This window comes from Amphibalanus amphitrite, unplaced genomic scaffold, assembly GCF_019059575.1.
Source record: "Amphibalanus amphitrite isolate SeventyFive unplaced genomic scaffold, NRLGWU_Aamphi_draft 000892F_arrow, whole genome shotgun sequence".
Taxonomy (NCBI): Eukaryota; Metazoa; Arthropoda; class Thecostraca; order Balanomorpha; family Balanidae; genus Amphibalanus; species Amphibalanus amphitrite.
The window spans coordinates 212,895-227,886 of record NW_024882386.1 but is presented as its reverse complement, the minus strand read 5'-3'; the positions used below and the strand labels follow the sequence as shown (position 1 = coordinate 227,886).

The 14,992-nt window shown below is 56.1% G+C and overlaps 1 protein-coding gene across 1 annotated transcript; it reads left to right on the top strand.

Annotated features, from left to right (window-relative positions):
* Positions 1–299: 299 nt before the first annotated feature.
* On the top strand, positions 300–7,563 carry LOC122367728 (BCL-6 corepressor-like protein 1). Its single transcript, XM_043341080.1, has 8 exons — positions 300–1,488; positions 1,812–2,084; positions 2,357–2,912; positions 3,211–3,364; positions 3,631–3,758; positions 4,317–4,419; positions 4,772–4,971; positions 5,695–7,563. The coding sequence occupies exons 1-8, from the start codon at positions 333–335 to the stop codon at positions 5,798–5,800; spliced, it is 2,676 nt and encodes an 891-aa protein (XP_043197015.1). The 5' UTR covers positions 300–332; the 3' UTR covers positions 5,801–7,563.
* The last annotated feature ends 7,429 nt before the right edge of the window (positions 7,564–14,992 follow it).

Below are 14,992 nucleotides of genomic sequence, written 5' to 3'. Positions count from 1 at the left end.
CATTTCAGAATCTTCACTGTCTCAATTCTAAACAAGCCTGAATGCCTCACTGCTTAGAAACTGTGCCATCTAAACCTATCTAGTCACTGCTCACCAGACCTCATTAGTTACTGCTACTCACTGCTCTCTAGTCACTGCTCAACAATTTTTTTTTGTCATACTGCTAAGCAAATAGGTATTCCTCATTACTGGATTACTGCTGTGCAGTCCTGTCTTGCTTCTAAAAAAACTTGGTCACTCCCAACATATTTCACCATAACCCCTGATTATAACAAGTTTTTTTTTACATTTCCCAGGCTTTGCTGTCTCAGAAGTGAAGCAATCAAGTGGCGATGGAATCCCATGGTGACCTGGAGCGCCGCGACTCCATCAGTAACCTGATAGAGCGACTGACTGCGGAGCTCGGACCGGACGGCTCCAGCGACGGCCAGTACTCGCCGTTTGGCTCTGCGAGCACCGGCGCGGCGGCGGCCTGGCAGCCGGCGGCGCCCTCACCGCACCCGCTGTACGGCGGCGACCGGCACCAGCTGCACTTTGGCGGCCCGCCGCCGTCGCCGCCCTACCAGGCCGACCCGGTGGTGGCCGGAGCGGCGGCACCGGACGGTGAGCTGGGCACGGCGCACCTCAGCGACAACCTGGCGGCGCACCTGGCCGGCTTCGACACGCCGCTGTTCGACCCGCTCCAGCCGCCGCCGCCGCCGCCGCCCGGCTCCTTTCTGAGCAGCTGGCTTGGCGGGTGGCTGGGGTACTCGGCCCCGGCGCCGCCAGTCGAGCTCACCCCTCCACCCGTGCCGCACCACCCGCCGGAGCGCTGCTCCCCTGCCAGAACCGCCGAGCCGCCGCCCGCACCGCACTCAGCCGACCCGGCGGCCGCCCCGGTAGTGGCATCGATCACCCCGCCGGCCCGACAGAGTCCATCGCCGGCTCACCCGATCCCGCCGCCGGCCCACCAGGGTGTCCCTTCCTCTCACCAGAATCCGTCGCCGACTCACCATAGTCCCTCGCCGACTCACAGGAGCTCACCTCTGGCGCATCAGAATCCATCAGCTCACCAGAGTCCTCCAGCTCATCAGAACCCTCCAACCACTCACCAGACGCCGCCGTCACCCCAAAACTCACCATCGGTCCAGCAGAATCCATCACCAGCCCCGGCTTCGGCAGCCCCTCCATCGCGGCCCAGCTACTCGGCAGTCCTCGCCAAGCCAGCGCCGGCGACGGGACCTGCGCCGAAACCGGTGGACTCTGCCGCTCGACAAACAACGAGTCGTGGTGACGCTGATACTCCCGGTGGGGGAGGCGGAGGGGGTGGAAGGAGAGGTGGGCGAGGTCGGAGGAGACGCGTCTCAGAGGCTGAGAGTAAGACTACCAAAGAGGAGACGACCCCACAGCCAGCGGTCAGCGATGGGGAGCCGACGCCGCCGGGTCAGGTCGAGCAGGAGCGGGATAATGAGCAGAAGAAGGCCAAGAGCAAGAAACTTACACGAACAGGTGACCACTGGGCAGAGGGCGTTCCTCTAGGTAGGCGAAGGGCTCAGATTGTCTGCCCCAACTGTGACCATGTTGGTTAGCTCATGGATCTGATTATTTCGTGGATATAATGGCTCTTATGGAAGTTATTGTTTGCCTTGTTCTATGCTACTGTGTGAAATTCTGTGCTATCTTGTCAAAGTTTGCCTCTGATTGTTATCTAACCCACATGAGATTACCATTTTAATGACTGTTTCGTCGCGTTGAACTCCTTTCGCCACTGATTTTCTGACCCTCTTCTTGAAAAAGTTTTGATCCTGACCCGCCGCTCCCACCTCCTCCAGTATCCGCCGGAGAGGTGCCCGGCTCTGCCTCTGGCCGGCGGTCCGAGACACTCAACAACAACCCAGACCGGGCGCAGCCGACCGTCCAGCGCCGGCCGCTCAACTACAACAACAACCTGGGCGCCTCATCCACGCTGGGGCCAGCACAGACCCACGTGCACACGCCGCCCGCTGCGGCGACTTCCTCCGACGGAGACACCGCCAAAAAGGTGGACGTCAACGTCGGAAAACAAAAGAACTGCGGCAAAACGTCCAACGAGACCAAGAAAGTCGGTAAGTTCTGTGTGAAGTTAGAAGACCCTGTGAAAACTTTATGGAACACCCCTTAACGTCTTTGTGAGCTACTGGATGAAATCAAGAGATTCTGCATTAAATGATACTCCATGATGTGAACTGTTGCCGCAAAAAATTAGGTAATATGAATCGAGTGACTTTTTCCGTCGTTTTGCTAAGCCAAATTTCTTCTCATACATTAGCTACCTACCATTTTATTCAAACTCTGAACTGTGTGATAGTTTCGCTGAGCATGTTTCTTTTTCCGCCAGACATCACGCTCAACAAGCCGGACAACAAGACACTATCCCAGTCGCGGGGGCCGCCTCCCGTTAACCTGCTGAGTGCCGGCGGCGGGGCCAAGTCAGAGCGCGTGGCCAAGGAGCTGGCGTTCCGTGGCCGCGGGTCGGGCCGGTCGGGGGGCCGCGGCCGGCGCGCCGCCGACGACTCGGGCGCCGGCGGCCGCGGCGGGCAGCTACTGCGCAAGGTGCGCGCGCAGCTGGCGCCGGGCGCGGCGCTGCTGGCCGCGCTGGTCTCCTGGCTGCTGCACCTGGTACTGGACGTGGCCGCCATGTCTGCCGACCTGCTGTGGACGGCCGTGCGCAGCGGCGCCCTCTCTGGTCGGCAGTGGGCGGCGCACTGGGCGGCGGCCGGCCGCGCGGCGCTGTCGGCGCGCCTGGCCGCCGTCCGAGCCTGGCTGGCCCGGCCCGGGAAGGGCGCCGCCTCCTCCGGGCCCCAGCAGGGCCTCCAGGCGAATATCGCGCTGCCGGCCACCGGGGACGAGGCAATGACCAGACTGCTCGCCTGCAAGGACTCCGACCCGTACAGGTACGGATAGCAGACATGATGGGCGATGGCCCGTGGCTGATGAACCGCCGCCGATTATTGCTATTGATCTAAATTTTTACCTCAATTCCCTATATTTATAAGTTTGATTAGTAATATTCAATTCCCACTACTGCCTACCTTGCTCTTTATCTTTACGCTCTCGCCCCTTTTGCACAGTACCAACCAATTTACCTCGTCACCCTGCTTCTGTTCAAATTAACGTCATCTAGCTTGGCTGACGTTTCTCATCATTCTGATGAGAAACAGAGTTTTTACCCCTCCACCGTCATCGCCTCAGCATCCTGGGTGTAACACACGACTGTTCGGACGCCGACATCAAGAAGTACTATCGGCGTCAGGCGCTGCTCGTGCACCCGGACAAGAGCCGCTCGCCGGGCGCCGACGAGGCCTTCAAGATCCTGCAGCGTGCCTTCCAGCTGGTCGGAGAGCCGGTAGGTGGCAGCGAGGGGCGGAGGACGGGGTGTGGACCAATTCTTACGTTTTATGTCTCTTGGGATGAATTTTTTTTTTTTTTGCTCCGATTTATATTTGTCTTGTATAAGGACGGGCTATTTTTTCATCATATTATATTTTTGTGTATTTGTGCGAATTTACAACACAAAACTTTTGTTTTATAACTGTTCTTTGAGGAAGTCGTTTTTCACTATAACAATCAGCTCACACCACCCACTCTTTTCTCCTTTTTCCCGGTAAACAGGAGAAGCGGGCAGAGTTTGATTCTGAGGCGCGAGAAAAGCACGAGGTGAACGAGGCCTTCCGACAGTATATGGACGAGATGATGACACGCCTGCGAGAGAAGATGGAGGAGACGCAGAACACACTCAGGTGAGGATATTGGAGGCTGGGAAACACGTGTGTGAAAATAACTAAGTCATTGATGGGCCTAGCACAGTCAGATGAGGATAGAGGGAGGCTTGGAGACATGTTATTTACTCCGATGAGGCTACGAAAATGCAGTGACACAGATGCTCCGGTTAGAATCATTGGGAAGGCAAAAGACTAGCGACTGGTTACGGGTAACCTCATAACCTGGTACAGTTACGATAAAGTATTTGCGAGCAGTCGGTCCCTTATGCTCCCCGCAGTTGTAACAACTATAACCGCCGTATAGTAACCGTTCCCTTACCCTCATCACAGGTGTAACAACTACCCGCCGTAGTAACCATTGCCTTACTCTACTCTCCTTACAGGTGTAACAACTACCCGACTCTCCCTACAGGTGTAACAACTACCCGGCCGTAGTAACCAATGCATTACTTTACACTCCTTGCAGGTGTAACAACTGTAACCGCCGTAGTAACCATTGCCTTTCTCTACTCTTCTCGCAGGTGTAACAACTGTACCCGCCGTAGTTACCACTGCCTTACTCTACTCTTCTCGCAGGTGTAACAACTGTAACCGCCGCCACCGTCGGACCAGAGTGGACCGGCCCGTGTACGCGGCTCGTAGCTGTGCCTCGTGTCAGATCCGGCACGCAGCGAGGGAGGTGAGAGGAGCGACTGAGGCGGGAGAGAGGGGTGAGAGGGACCGGACGGACGGGGTGGGAGGGCCGGTGGGGGTTGGCAGGAGAGACTAGAGAGGGAGACTCAGGGATGGGAGGGGAGAATTGACGGGAGAGATACGCTGTGCCTGTCTTACTCTGGGCTGTCTTGGTAGCCCTTATCGTTTGAGTGCGGTAATGCATTTGTTGATTGTTCATATGTTTGCATGTCTTATCCTGCTTATCGCCTATGTACCGCTAATGCACTACCTTGATCGGTGGAGTGTTGATTGTTGATTGGTCTGCTGTGATTCCACCACGAATCTGTCCTCACTGTCCTCTTTGTCCCCGATTTCAGGGCGACATTTGGGCGGAGAGCCGGTGGCTGGGCCTGCTCTGGCGCTACTACGCCTGTATGGACGGCGGGGTGTTCGACATCAGCGAGTGGGCCGCCTGCCAGTCGCAGTCGCTCAAACACCTGCAGGCCAACCACCATACGGTTCAGTACCGCATAATATCGGGCGCCAAACGGCACCGGCCGCCCGCCGACGAGCCATCGTGAGTACACAATTACCCCCTACGGGAAGGATGGGGTCTATATGGCTCCGGCCGCCCGCCGACGAGCCATCGTGAGTGTCTGCTCCCTGTCCCTGGCACCGGCCCGCCGACGAACCCTCGTGAGTTTCCCTTTAACATCGGCGGCCGCTGACGAGGCGCCGTGGGTGTCTGGCCACCCTCGTCGAAATATCGCCGGTCGCCCGCCAGTACGAGCCCTTGGTGTCTTTTCTCCCTGGCCCTCCCCTGTCCCAACGGCACGGCGTGATTAATCACCCCAGTTTTGTATGCATATACGGGATGTCTTGGAATTAATTGCCCCTTCAGTCCTCTGCCATAGCATGAAAACAATCACAGATCCACTCACGGTTTATTTCTCGATGAATTCATCACGCCTTCCCACACAGGCCCTCTCGCGCTCGGGGTCTCACGGATTACGCTGCCCAGCGTTCCTGCCGAGTGCTGCACCAGGCCAAGCACACATTTTCAGTGAGGGGTTTCCTCTGGTTAGGAGAAATTAGGCGCCCAGTCTTAACCCGCCCCTCTCGTTCCAGTAGTTTCTCGCTGTGGTTCACCCCTCCCGTTCTGGTGGTTCCCCGCTCTAACCCGCGCCGTTCCGTTGCAGAGACCGAGACCTGGAGGAGCTGCTCAATAACCTGTGCAGCGGTGACTTACGCTTGTCTTTGTTTCTACGGCAGTGCTCTAACCCGCGCCGTTCTGTTGCAGAGACCGAGATCTGGAGGAGCTGCTCAATAACCTGTGCAGCGGCTCCATGTCTGGTGAGCCGGGACAGCATAGTCGGCGGCGCGGCGCCCGGCGGAGACCGCAGTAGCGCGACTCTCCGCTGCCCGTCCGCCCCCTCGGACCGCGGCGCAGCGGACTGGACGGTACGGTGTCCTTTGGTCGGCCGCTGGGTGGATTGGGGGGGGGGGGGGGGCGGAGTGTAGTAGTGTCGCGTCAGGTGGTCGGTGTGTGTGCCTTGTCGAGGCAGCGTGTTAGTGTGGCATAGGGATGTGGGAAGGTTCGTCTTGGGACGTCTCCGGGTGGAAGCAGGAGATGATATCGAGGATGGGGCCTCATGGTGGTTTGCCGAGACCCTGAAATGGATCCCGAACCCTCAGTGCTGATCGGCTTGGCATCTACAAGCAAAGCCCCAGGTTTGGCAAGTCTTGAATATGAAGTTGTTTTTCTCTAGCGCAAGTGCCAGACAGTATCTCACAATATGCATACTAGAAGCGGTGACCGTTATGCATGTGTCTAACTGCAAACTGCCAATGGAGCATGATCTGAATCGCTGCGACGCAGTAGCCTGCCTCGGCCCCCATGGGGCCTCAAGGAGGGGGAGTCCCGGGCTCCCGAATCGGCTTCGACAAGCCGCGCTATCGCTGCGGCGCTCGGCGGCGACTTCCTGGCGCCCGGTATCTCTCGCCTTCCTGACTAAACGACTGATGTCAGACACTCACTTATCAATGGCGAGCTGCGCAGAACTGGGGGCTTTTTATGACACAGGCGCTTAGCTAAAAAAGGCTTATCTACCGGTCGTAGTGACTTGAGCCCTGAGGCATTCGTTGAAAACTGCTCCTCAGTATTTTGAGGTATTGAAGATGGAAATGGAGAAGAGGATGCTTCATGAGCTGTGCCTTCTCGTTGTATGAAGAGCGAACAGTTAAACGTGTTGCTGTTTGCTATCGCTATTTAACCAAACTATCAGATTAATGCGCTATTTGAAGATATAAGTGCTCGTGTAGGATTTCGAGCTTCGTTCAGAAGCTGCGATTGTTGGAGGCTTACGAAGTGGAGTTCGTGATCTTGACCAAGCAGTGGGCGTACTCGTTATACATGATATCGTCTCTATTGACCTGTTGCGTGTTTAAGCCGCCTATGGGGACTGATGTGATAACAATAACATACGTGGCTGCTGGTGTCCGCGTTATGGGGATACGCCTGCTGTGTTCAGTGGCGCCGCTGCCTAAGCCCGTGTTTTACCCGCTGGCGACTGTGTCTGCCCGATGGGAAGGGCAGGGCGCGGCTCAAAGGGGAGGGGGAGAGCTGTCTGTCGGTCAGGGCGGTCAGTTCAGCCGGGGACGACGGCCCACCGATCTGAGCCCTGTGGTTGTTTGGGCTGACTCGTCGGTAGTGATTTGACCTTCGGGCAGGGCGCGGGACAGACTACGTTATCTGCTGTGCAGGTTCACAAATATAGGGTATTCTGTGCCTGATATTGTCTATCGTTTCGGATTGCAGCCGCTTTTTGCAGTCGTACTTTACATAGCTGTCGTGTAATGCAATGCCCTGGGCGTCCTTTTATTGGGGTCTATTGTGTTGTTTCATTTTGCTACTTATAACGCGTGACGCGATGACAGCTGCTTCCAAAACTTCCAATAGACTGGTATGCTAATGTGTTTGTGTACTTTGAACAGGTCGCAAGGGTGCTGTCAGCTGGGACGAGGTGTCAATTTGTGGCCAAATAAGTGGTGGCGTAGCGGCACCACGATGCAACAAATTTCATTAGAAACTTGCATCGAAAATGCTTCAATATCGTCCTATATCGATTGTTCATGGGTCGAAGTGTCCAACTATTAGTATGTTGTCTACTGTAGGAGGGGCATTGCTCGACCGAACTTGACTTACCAACCTACGGCGACATTCCGACCTCCTTCTATCGTGGCTTGTCGACTTGACCCACTGTGGCTCCTCCTTCTGCCGTGCCGTTGACCTACCGTGACCTCTGGATCTGTTATAACCGTCGAACCGCCACACAGGTCAGCTCGGCATACCCCCTGTACCACATATCCGAGTCTGGGCTGGTCATTCTATCGACAGTAGTCACTCAGCACAATCGCCTGAGCCGTTTTATCAAATCTGTGTTGACTCAACAGAGGCTTAGCCGATAAAGGCATTTGTTGGTCATTGGGCGGCTCCGGACTACAGAAACGACTGTCCGCTACACTGTATTTCGGTAGGCGACAGTGTATGTACTGTTTGGGTTACTGTATTACAAGCGGCGACAATCTACCGTATAAAGGAGACAGTCGATTGCGTAATCGCTAGTGGCAATCTTTTGCATAATGCTAGCGAAAGTTTTTTTTTTTTTGCATTATTGCGAGCGTCGTTGGCAAACAATTGTTCATGCTGGATTATGCTGAGTGCCACGATAGGTTATCAGCCGGCCCCCGCAGGGGGCTGACCGTGGTCAGAGCCGTTGCTTGGCCGGGACCATTGGGCTCTGGCCTCGCGGCGGCTGTGACTTCGGCCAGTAAGGGGAGTAGCGCCCCCTCGGCCCCAGCTTGACTTGCGTTCGACCTCGGCTCTGATTTGATTGTCGGATGGATTTTCTGCAAGATTGGCCCCGCAGGGGGCTGGCGGTGGCCTGGGTTCCTTGGGCCCGCGTCCTGCAGCGGCCCTGACCTCCGCCAGCAAGGGGAGTAGCGCCCCCTCGGCCCCAGCTTGACTCATGCTCGATTACAACCGGACTCGACCCTGGATTGATAGACGACAAGTCAGACCTTTCTTGGTTTCTCTTTTCCCTTTGTTTCTGATGAGTGTCTTTTTTGCGCCCGGTTCCGCTCCTTCCGGGTGTTTCTTTTCACTGCCAGCTTATACTGCCTTGCCGTCTTCTCACGTGGTTTGCACTAAGTTTTTGCACTTGTCTGTTGCCCAGCTTTCTTGCGAGCATTTTCATTGGTTGCCTTTTCTGCATTCTCACGCACCGCACGGGCACACTCGGGTGAAGTGGAATAGCGCCCCCCCCCCCTCAGCCCTAGATACACATATGTGTGATCTTGACTTTGCCCACATTTGCTGGATTTGATGTTTGCACAATGCCATTGCCAGTCGGCCGCGTTGCCGTCTTCTCACGCGAATTTCTCCTGGCTGGTTTGCACTCATTTGGTTGCCTACCTCATCGGTTTCGCACGCTTCCCAGTTTTTTTTAACACTTGCTCATCTTCTCTGTGCACGATTCCATTGCATAATGCGATTCCAGTCTCTAATCGTGCCATCTTTTCACGTGAATTGCTCTTGGTCGTCTTGTACCCGTTTGTTGCCCATATTTCTTTTGCGGTCACTGGCATTGGCTGCGTTTTCAGTCTTCTTGCGCTGTACCGGTCTTGCAGGCTGCTTGCCTCACCGGTTCCGCACGCTTCCCCAGTTTTTTTTTACACTTGCTTATCTTCCTTGTGCACGATTCCATTGCCAGTTTGCTGCATTGCACTCTTTTCACGTGAATTGCTCTTGGTTGTTTTGTACCTGTCTGTTGCCTTTTTTGCGGATACTCGCGTTGATTGCCATATGTGTGATCTTGACTTTGCCCACATTTGCTGGATTTGATGTTTGCCCAATGCCACTGCCAGTCGGCCGCGTTGCCGTCTTCTCACCTGGCTGGTTTGCTCTCATTTGGTTGCCTACCTCATCGGTTTCGCACGCTTCCCAGTTTTTTTTTAACACTTGCTCATCTTCTCTGTGCACGATTCCATTGCATAATGCGATTCCAGTCTCTAATCGTGCCATCTTCTCACGTGAATTGCTCTTGGTCGTCTTGTACCCGTTTGTTGCCCATATTTCTTTTGCGGTCACTGGCATTGGCTGCGTTTTCAGTCTTCTTGCGCTGTACCGGTCTTGCAGGCTGCTTGCCTCACCGGTTCCGCACGCTTCCCCAGTTTTTTTTTTACACTTGCTTATCTTCCTTGTGCACGATTCCATTGCCAGTTTGCTGCATTGCACTCTTTTCACGTGAATTGCTCTTGGTTGTTTTGTACCTGTCTGTTGCCTTTTTTGCGGATACTCGCGTTGATTGCGTTTTCAGTTTTCCTACGCTGTACCGGTCTTGCAGGCTGCTTGCCTCATCGGTTTCGAACGCTCCCCCATTTTTTTTATTTTTTTTTATTTTTTGCACTCGCTCATCTTCTTTGTTCTCTGGTTCCCCTGGTTTTATCGGTCTAGCCGTACCTTCGGCCCAAAGACCGGGGAGAGGATGTCTGGGCGTTGAGGGGGCTGCCCTGCGGGTTAGTCGGGGCAGCCTTCCAACACATGCCTTTGGCGCCAATCCCCGGATCTGCGGGATGCCCCATGTTGGCCTCGCATGAGGGAAATCGGCCGGTCAGGCGTCGCCCTGTGCGGCACTGGCTAATCGGGGTCAAGGGGGCTGGGCGACGGGTATGCGGGGGGTTGCCGCCGGGTGCAGGGGCCGCCTGATTCCTTCAGCGCGGGGCTTAGCGCCACCGTATCCATGTCCGCGCGCGGGATCAGGTCCGGTCCCGTGCCCCATGGCTCTGCGGCGGCCGCGGCACACGCGGCCCCGTACCCGGCGGCTTCGTCTTGCTGCTTTTGGCGTCCCGGCCCCCGTATAGTCCTGCAGTACTCCTGGCGGACCACCACCCTACGGGGGAGTGTGGCCGTCCCCCAGTTGGGCTCCGAGGTGGGTGGGAGGCTGCGGGACCGAAACAATTACACTTTCCATGGATTCTCACTTGGCACCCCCACGGACCACAGCCTCGGCTGAACCCCTTGCACCTAGTGCAGTCGGTGGAGCACGACCAAAAGTTCTTATATTCACATCCGACGAACGAAAACTCGCGTCGCTGTCTCCCTTTCAGAGACGAGAGGGCTGTGACAGATTTGGTAAGATTGCGAGGTGTGAAAAACTTAGAGACGGAGGCATCGAAGTAGAGTTTGTTGACGATAGAGAGGCGGAAAGGGCCCTGAAAGCTACTCACTTCACATACACAGTTAAGGATCAGCAGAGCAGGAAGGAAGTAAACCTTTCGGTCAGCGTTTCGCCGCATCGCACGAAAAATTCCAGCCGAGGGGTCATTTTTTGCGACGATCTGGAGGGCATGCAAAACGACGAGATCGCCGAAGGCCTGTCACAGTTTGGGGTCTCCGCCGCCCGCCGCATCTACACCAAGAGAAGTGGCGCTCTCGCACCCACGCACAGTATCATTCTGACTTTCAACTCGCTGGAACTGCCGAGGGAGGTGATGATAGGATATCTGTCCGTGAAAGTTCGACCATATGTCCCGAGTCCCATGCGTTGTTTTCAGTGTCTTCGATTCGGTCACACTCGAGACAGCTGCCGGAACAGACCGGCATGCGGGAGATGTGCAGAGGTGAATAAAACTCAAAAGCTGTCACCTACGCGATGTCTAGCTGTCACCAATTTTTTACAAGTAATCTTGAAACAGAAAGTACTTTTTTGACGTTTTCTCATCGCCTTTTTAGGCCTAAAAATTTAAAATGAGGCTAGAATGTTAGAAAGAAACTGACCTTTCAAATTTCGGCCTCTGGGCATTACAACGCATCACCACATTTCAGTGACACAACAACAAAAATAAATCACTACCATCCAACTTACCTATAGGTCTGATCGACGTCCAAGCTCGTCCTGGCTTCCTGATCCAGTTCAATCAGAACTCACGAAAGGATTGTCAGTAGTCACTTATTCACTTGCCTTTACTTCAGAAGTCAGAACCAATTATCAACGCTCCTACCAAGTTTCTGGGACCGATGGTCATGGACCTCACCCCAGTTGTGGCCCAGATGTGAAGTCCCCCGTCCCAGTCGCCCGGTCCTTCCCTACTCCGGCGGCGGCCAAGGCCGCGCCGGCCGCGCCGGTCCCCGCCGCCGTTCAACCGGCGACGAGCGGAGACGAGCTGTCGCGCTGTCGCCGTTTTTCCTCCGTTGTCTATGGCGCTTCACAACGCACCGGCCGTCGCACCGGCGGGATTTTTCAGCCCCAGCTGTCTACGAAGAGATGACGCTGTTAAATTTTTGTGCCGTGGTCCATAGTGGCCCTCTATGGGAAGACAGCTCTGATTTGAGCGGAAACGGCTTGTTATCTATTTTAAATGCATTAACTGAGATGCTCGAATCTGTCTCTTTATTCCTATGGCTGTCACCTACGCACGCAGGCGAGTAGCAGGGTTTTTTCACCTCTGGAGATGTGCGGCAACTGATCACAGCAGTGCCGATTGCTCGTCGTCTGAGTTGAGATGCGTCAATTGTGACGACTCTCAGACTCCACATTCCTCGTTTGATGGGCGATGCCCGGCCTTCCAGAGAGAAAAAGAAATAATGTCTCTGAAGGTCACCGAAAGGCTGTCATTTCGTCAGGCCCGAGACCGCTTTGCTGCCCTCCATCCCAAGCGGTCTTATGCTAGTGTGGCCAACGGTTCTAGACAGCGCTGCCCCACTGAAACTGATGCCAACAACAGCATCGGTCAGCTAATAGCGATTCTGAAGTCATTCGGCTTTTGTTTTGTCCCAGATGCCAACAGTCACAGCAACTCATCAGTTCAACAGGAGCCCTCTAAAGCGTCGTCGTGCACCGCCACACAGACGTCACCAAGCAGGAAGCAGGAGGAGGAGTGGACCCTCGCCCGGGGTCGTCGCCGGGGCCCGGTCTCGCCGCTGCGCTCCGCTGAGCGGGCCCCGGGCACGTCTGCTGAAGTGCACCGACCCCCGCCAAGGGAGACTGCAGTGATGGCTGCGCTGCGCCGCGGTCAGGAGGAACGGTTAGAGCAGGACGCCAGACGGGAACGCCGGATTGCCCAGGCTCTTGAGGAGCGTCGAGTGTCTTCGGCCCATAGAGGCTCTGATGCCCCGGGGGCGGCCCCGTCGCCTCTGCTGGGACCTCCCCCTACTCCTCCGCCCCCTCCTCCACCTCCGCCTCCTCCACCTCCGCCCCCACCTCCCCCACCACCCCCTCCACTTCCTCCGTTCCCACCCCCCACTGCCCCCCTCACAGCGTCCCTCCGGTGCCCCTCCGGCGCCCTCCACGGGCGAGGTGTCGGGGTCTCGGCCTCCTCCGTGCACGCCACCTTCGGAACCGAGACCGGCGGGGCCGCCGCCCGCCCCAGGCCGCCCCACGAAGCGCACACTTCCGTGGGAGCTATCGCCGACAAACGACGGTAGCCCCCGCTCGCGGCTGAAGTTTCAACCGGGAGCTACCGGCCGTCCTAGGTCTGCCGATGGAAGGCTCCGCGAGGGCCGTCCAAAGGTGGTCTTTGGTGGTAGCTCGGGCCCCGGCGGCGAGGAGCGTTTTTAAGTCCTCGCCCTCTTTTAACACAAGCCAAAGTCTACAGTTTTAGACACCTTTCGCTTACCTAAGTGCTCAAAACTACAGCTATAGCACATTTTATCCTGCAGTGGAATTGTAGAGGTTTAAAACCAAACTTCCAGGACTTGCAATCGGTCATACGTGGGCGCAACCCCTTCATAATCTGTCTCCAGGAGACCAAGCTGGCGCCAACTATGACTTGCACCATCAGGGGCTATGCCGTCTTCCGCAGGGACCTGCATTCGGACACTATAGCACATGGTGGTGTCCTCATAGCAGTGCACCACAGTCTGCCAGTCACACCGCTCCTTCTGAACTCTCCTCTGCAAGCAGTAGCTGTGAGAGTGCACCTATACCACCGGGAAGTCACAGTCTGTTCGCTATACCTCCCTCCTGGTACAGCTTTCCCGGAGGCAGAACTGCGCCACCTTCTCTGTGAGCTCCCGGCACCAGTCCTTGTGGTGGGCGACTTCAACGCTCATAGCACGGTATGGGGATGTGATCACATCGGCCCACGTGGTCGTGCCTTAGAAAGTTTTATTTGCGATGAGTCGCTTTGTATTTTAAATACAGGGCAGCGAACCCATTTTACTCTGCCTTCCGGCCAAACATCGGCGCTTGACCTGAGTTTGGCAAGTCCGCTTCTAGCTCACCTCTTTACTTGGTCTGTACATGACGACCCACTCGGCAGTGACCACTTTCCGGTGTGGATTGCGTACCAGGATACCCCGACACTGGGGAAGCGCCCACAACGGTGGAACCTGCATAAAGCCGACTGGGCCGAGTTTTCCGTTTTGATGGAAACCTCGTTGTCCAGTGCCGACGGCTGTATTCCATCGGCGGAAGCTTTTACGTCTTTACTTTTAAGCTCCGCCGAAGCGTGCATCCCTAAGACATCAGGACAGCCCCACCGCACTCCCGTCCCTTGGTGGACGGAAGAGTGTAGGAACGCAATCCGAGCACGGAAACGCGCCTTCAAGCAGTTTAACCGAAACAGCACCATGGAGAACCTCATCGCTTTCAAAAAAGCGCGGGCTTTTGCACGACGCACAATCAAAGAGGCAAAGGTCAGATCATGGCGCACCTACGTTAATTCTTTAAACCGGTTTACTCCGACGAGCCAGGTGTGGTCACGCATAAAGCGCATCTCGGGACGGCTCAGCTCTTCTCCACTTCCGACTCTGAGTAGACAGGCATAACGCTGATATACCTGTGTGTCTCTGTTTCAGATGTGTGCCCAGCATGCAATACATTAATACATGACTGAAATGTGCAACTTGCCTATCAATGCTGGGCACACACCACAGGCGCAGGTGGGATATCAAGCATCGGTGGTTGCTGTGAGGGCGGGCTGCCGGACACCTCCCGCATCGGCGGTCGAGCGCGCTGCTGGTTTTGCGGGGACGCGGGGGAACGCGATGGGGGGCGAGGTGTGCGCACTGGGGCCGGAGACGGAGACTGCGTCGGTGATGAAGGTGTCGGCTCCATCTGAGGGGCGGCCGTCGGCCGCACGGGTGACTCCACCCGCGGAACCAGTGTCGGCGACGAGGGCGTCGTTGCCGTCCGGGGGGCATCAGGCAGCCGCGCAGGGGGTAGCTGACTTCGTTGTAGGCTGTCAAGTAGATCATCGAGACGAGCGCCGCGGCTGGGGATGACGGGGCTGTATCTCCGGAGAAACTGGCGGTTTCGCAGAGTGACCCGACCGCTCCCGTCGACACGCACGACGTACTGGTTGTGTTGACCGACCTCGATGATGCGCCCTGTTTTATCCCACTTTTTGGGATCTCGTCCAGTCTGGTTCTGTAAGCGAACTGGGTCGCCGACCTTGAGAGGAGGGAGTCGTTTGGTGTGTTCAGACCAGCGCTCGTGTGAGCGCATGTGCCGATTCCTCAGGGCCTCTTCGCGGGCGAGTAGAGTCTCTCTCCAGGTAGGATGAGGAAGGTACTGGCCTGGGTGGATGGGGATGAA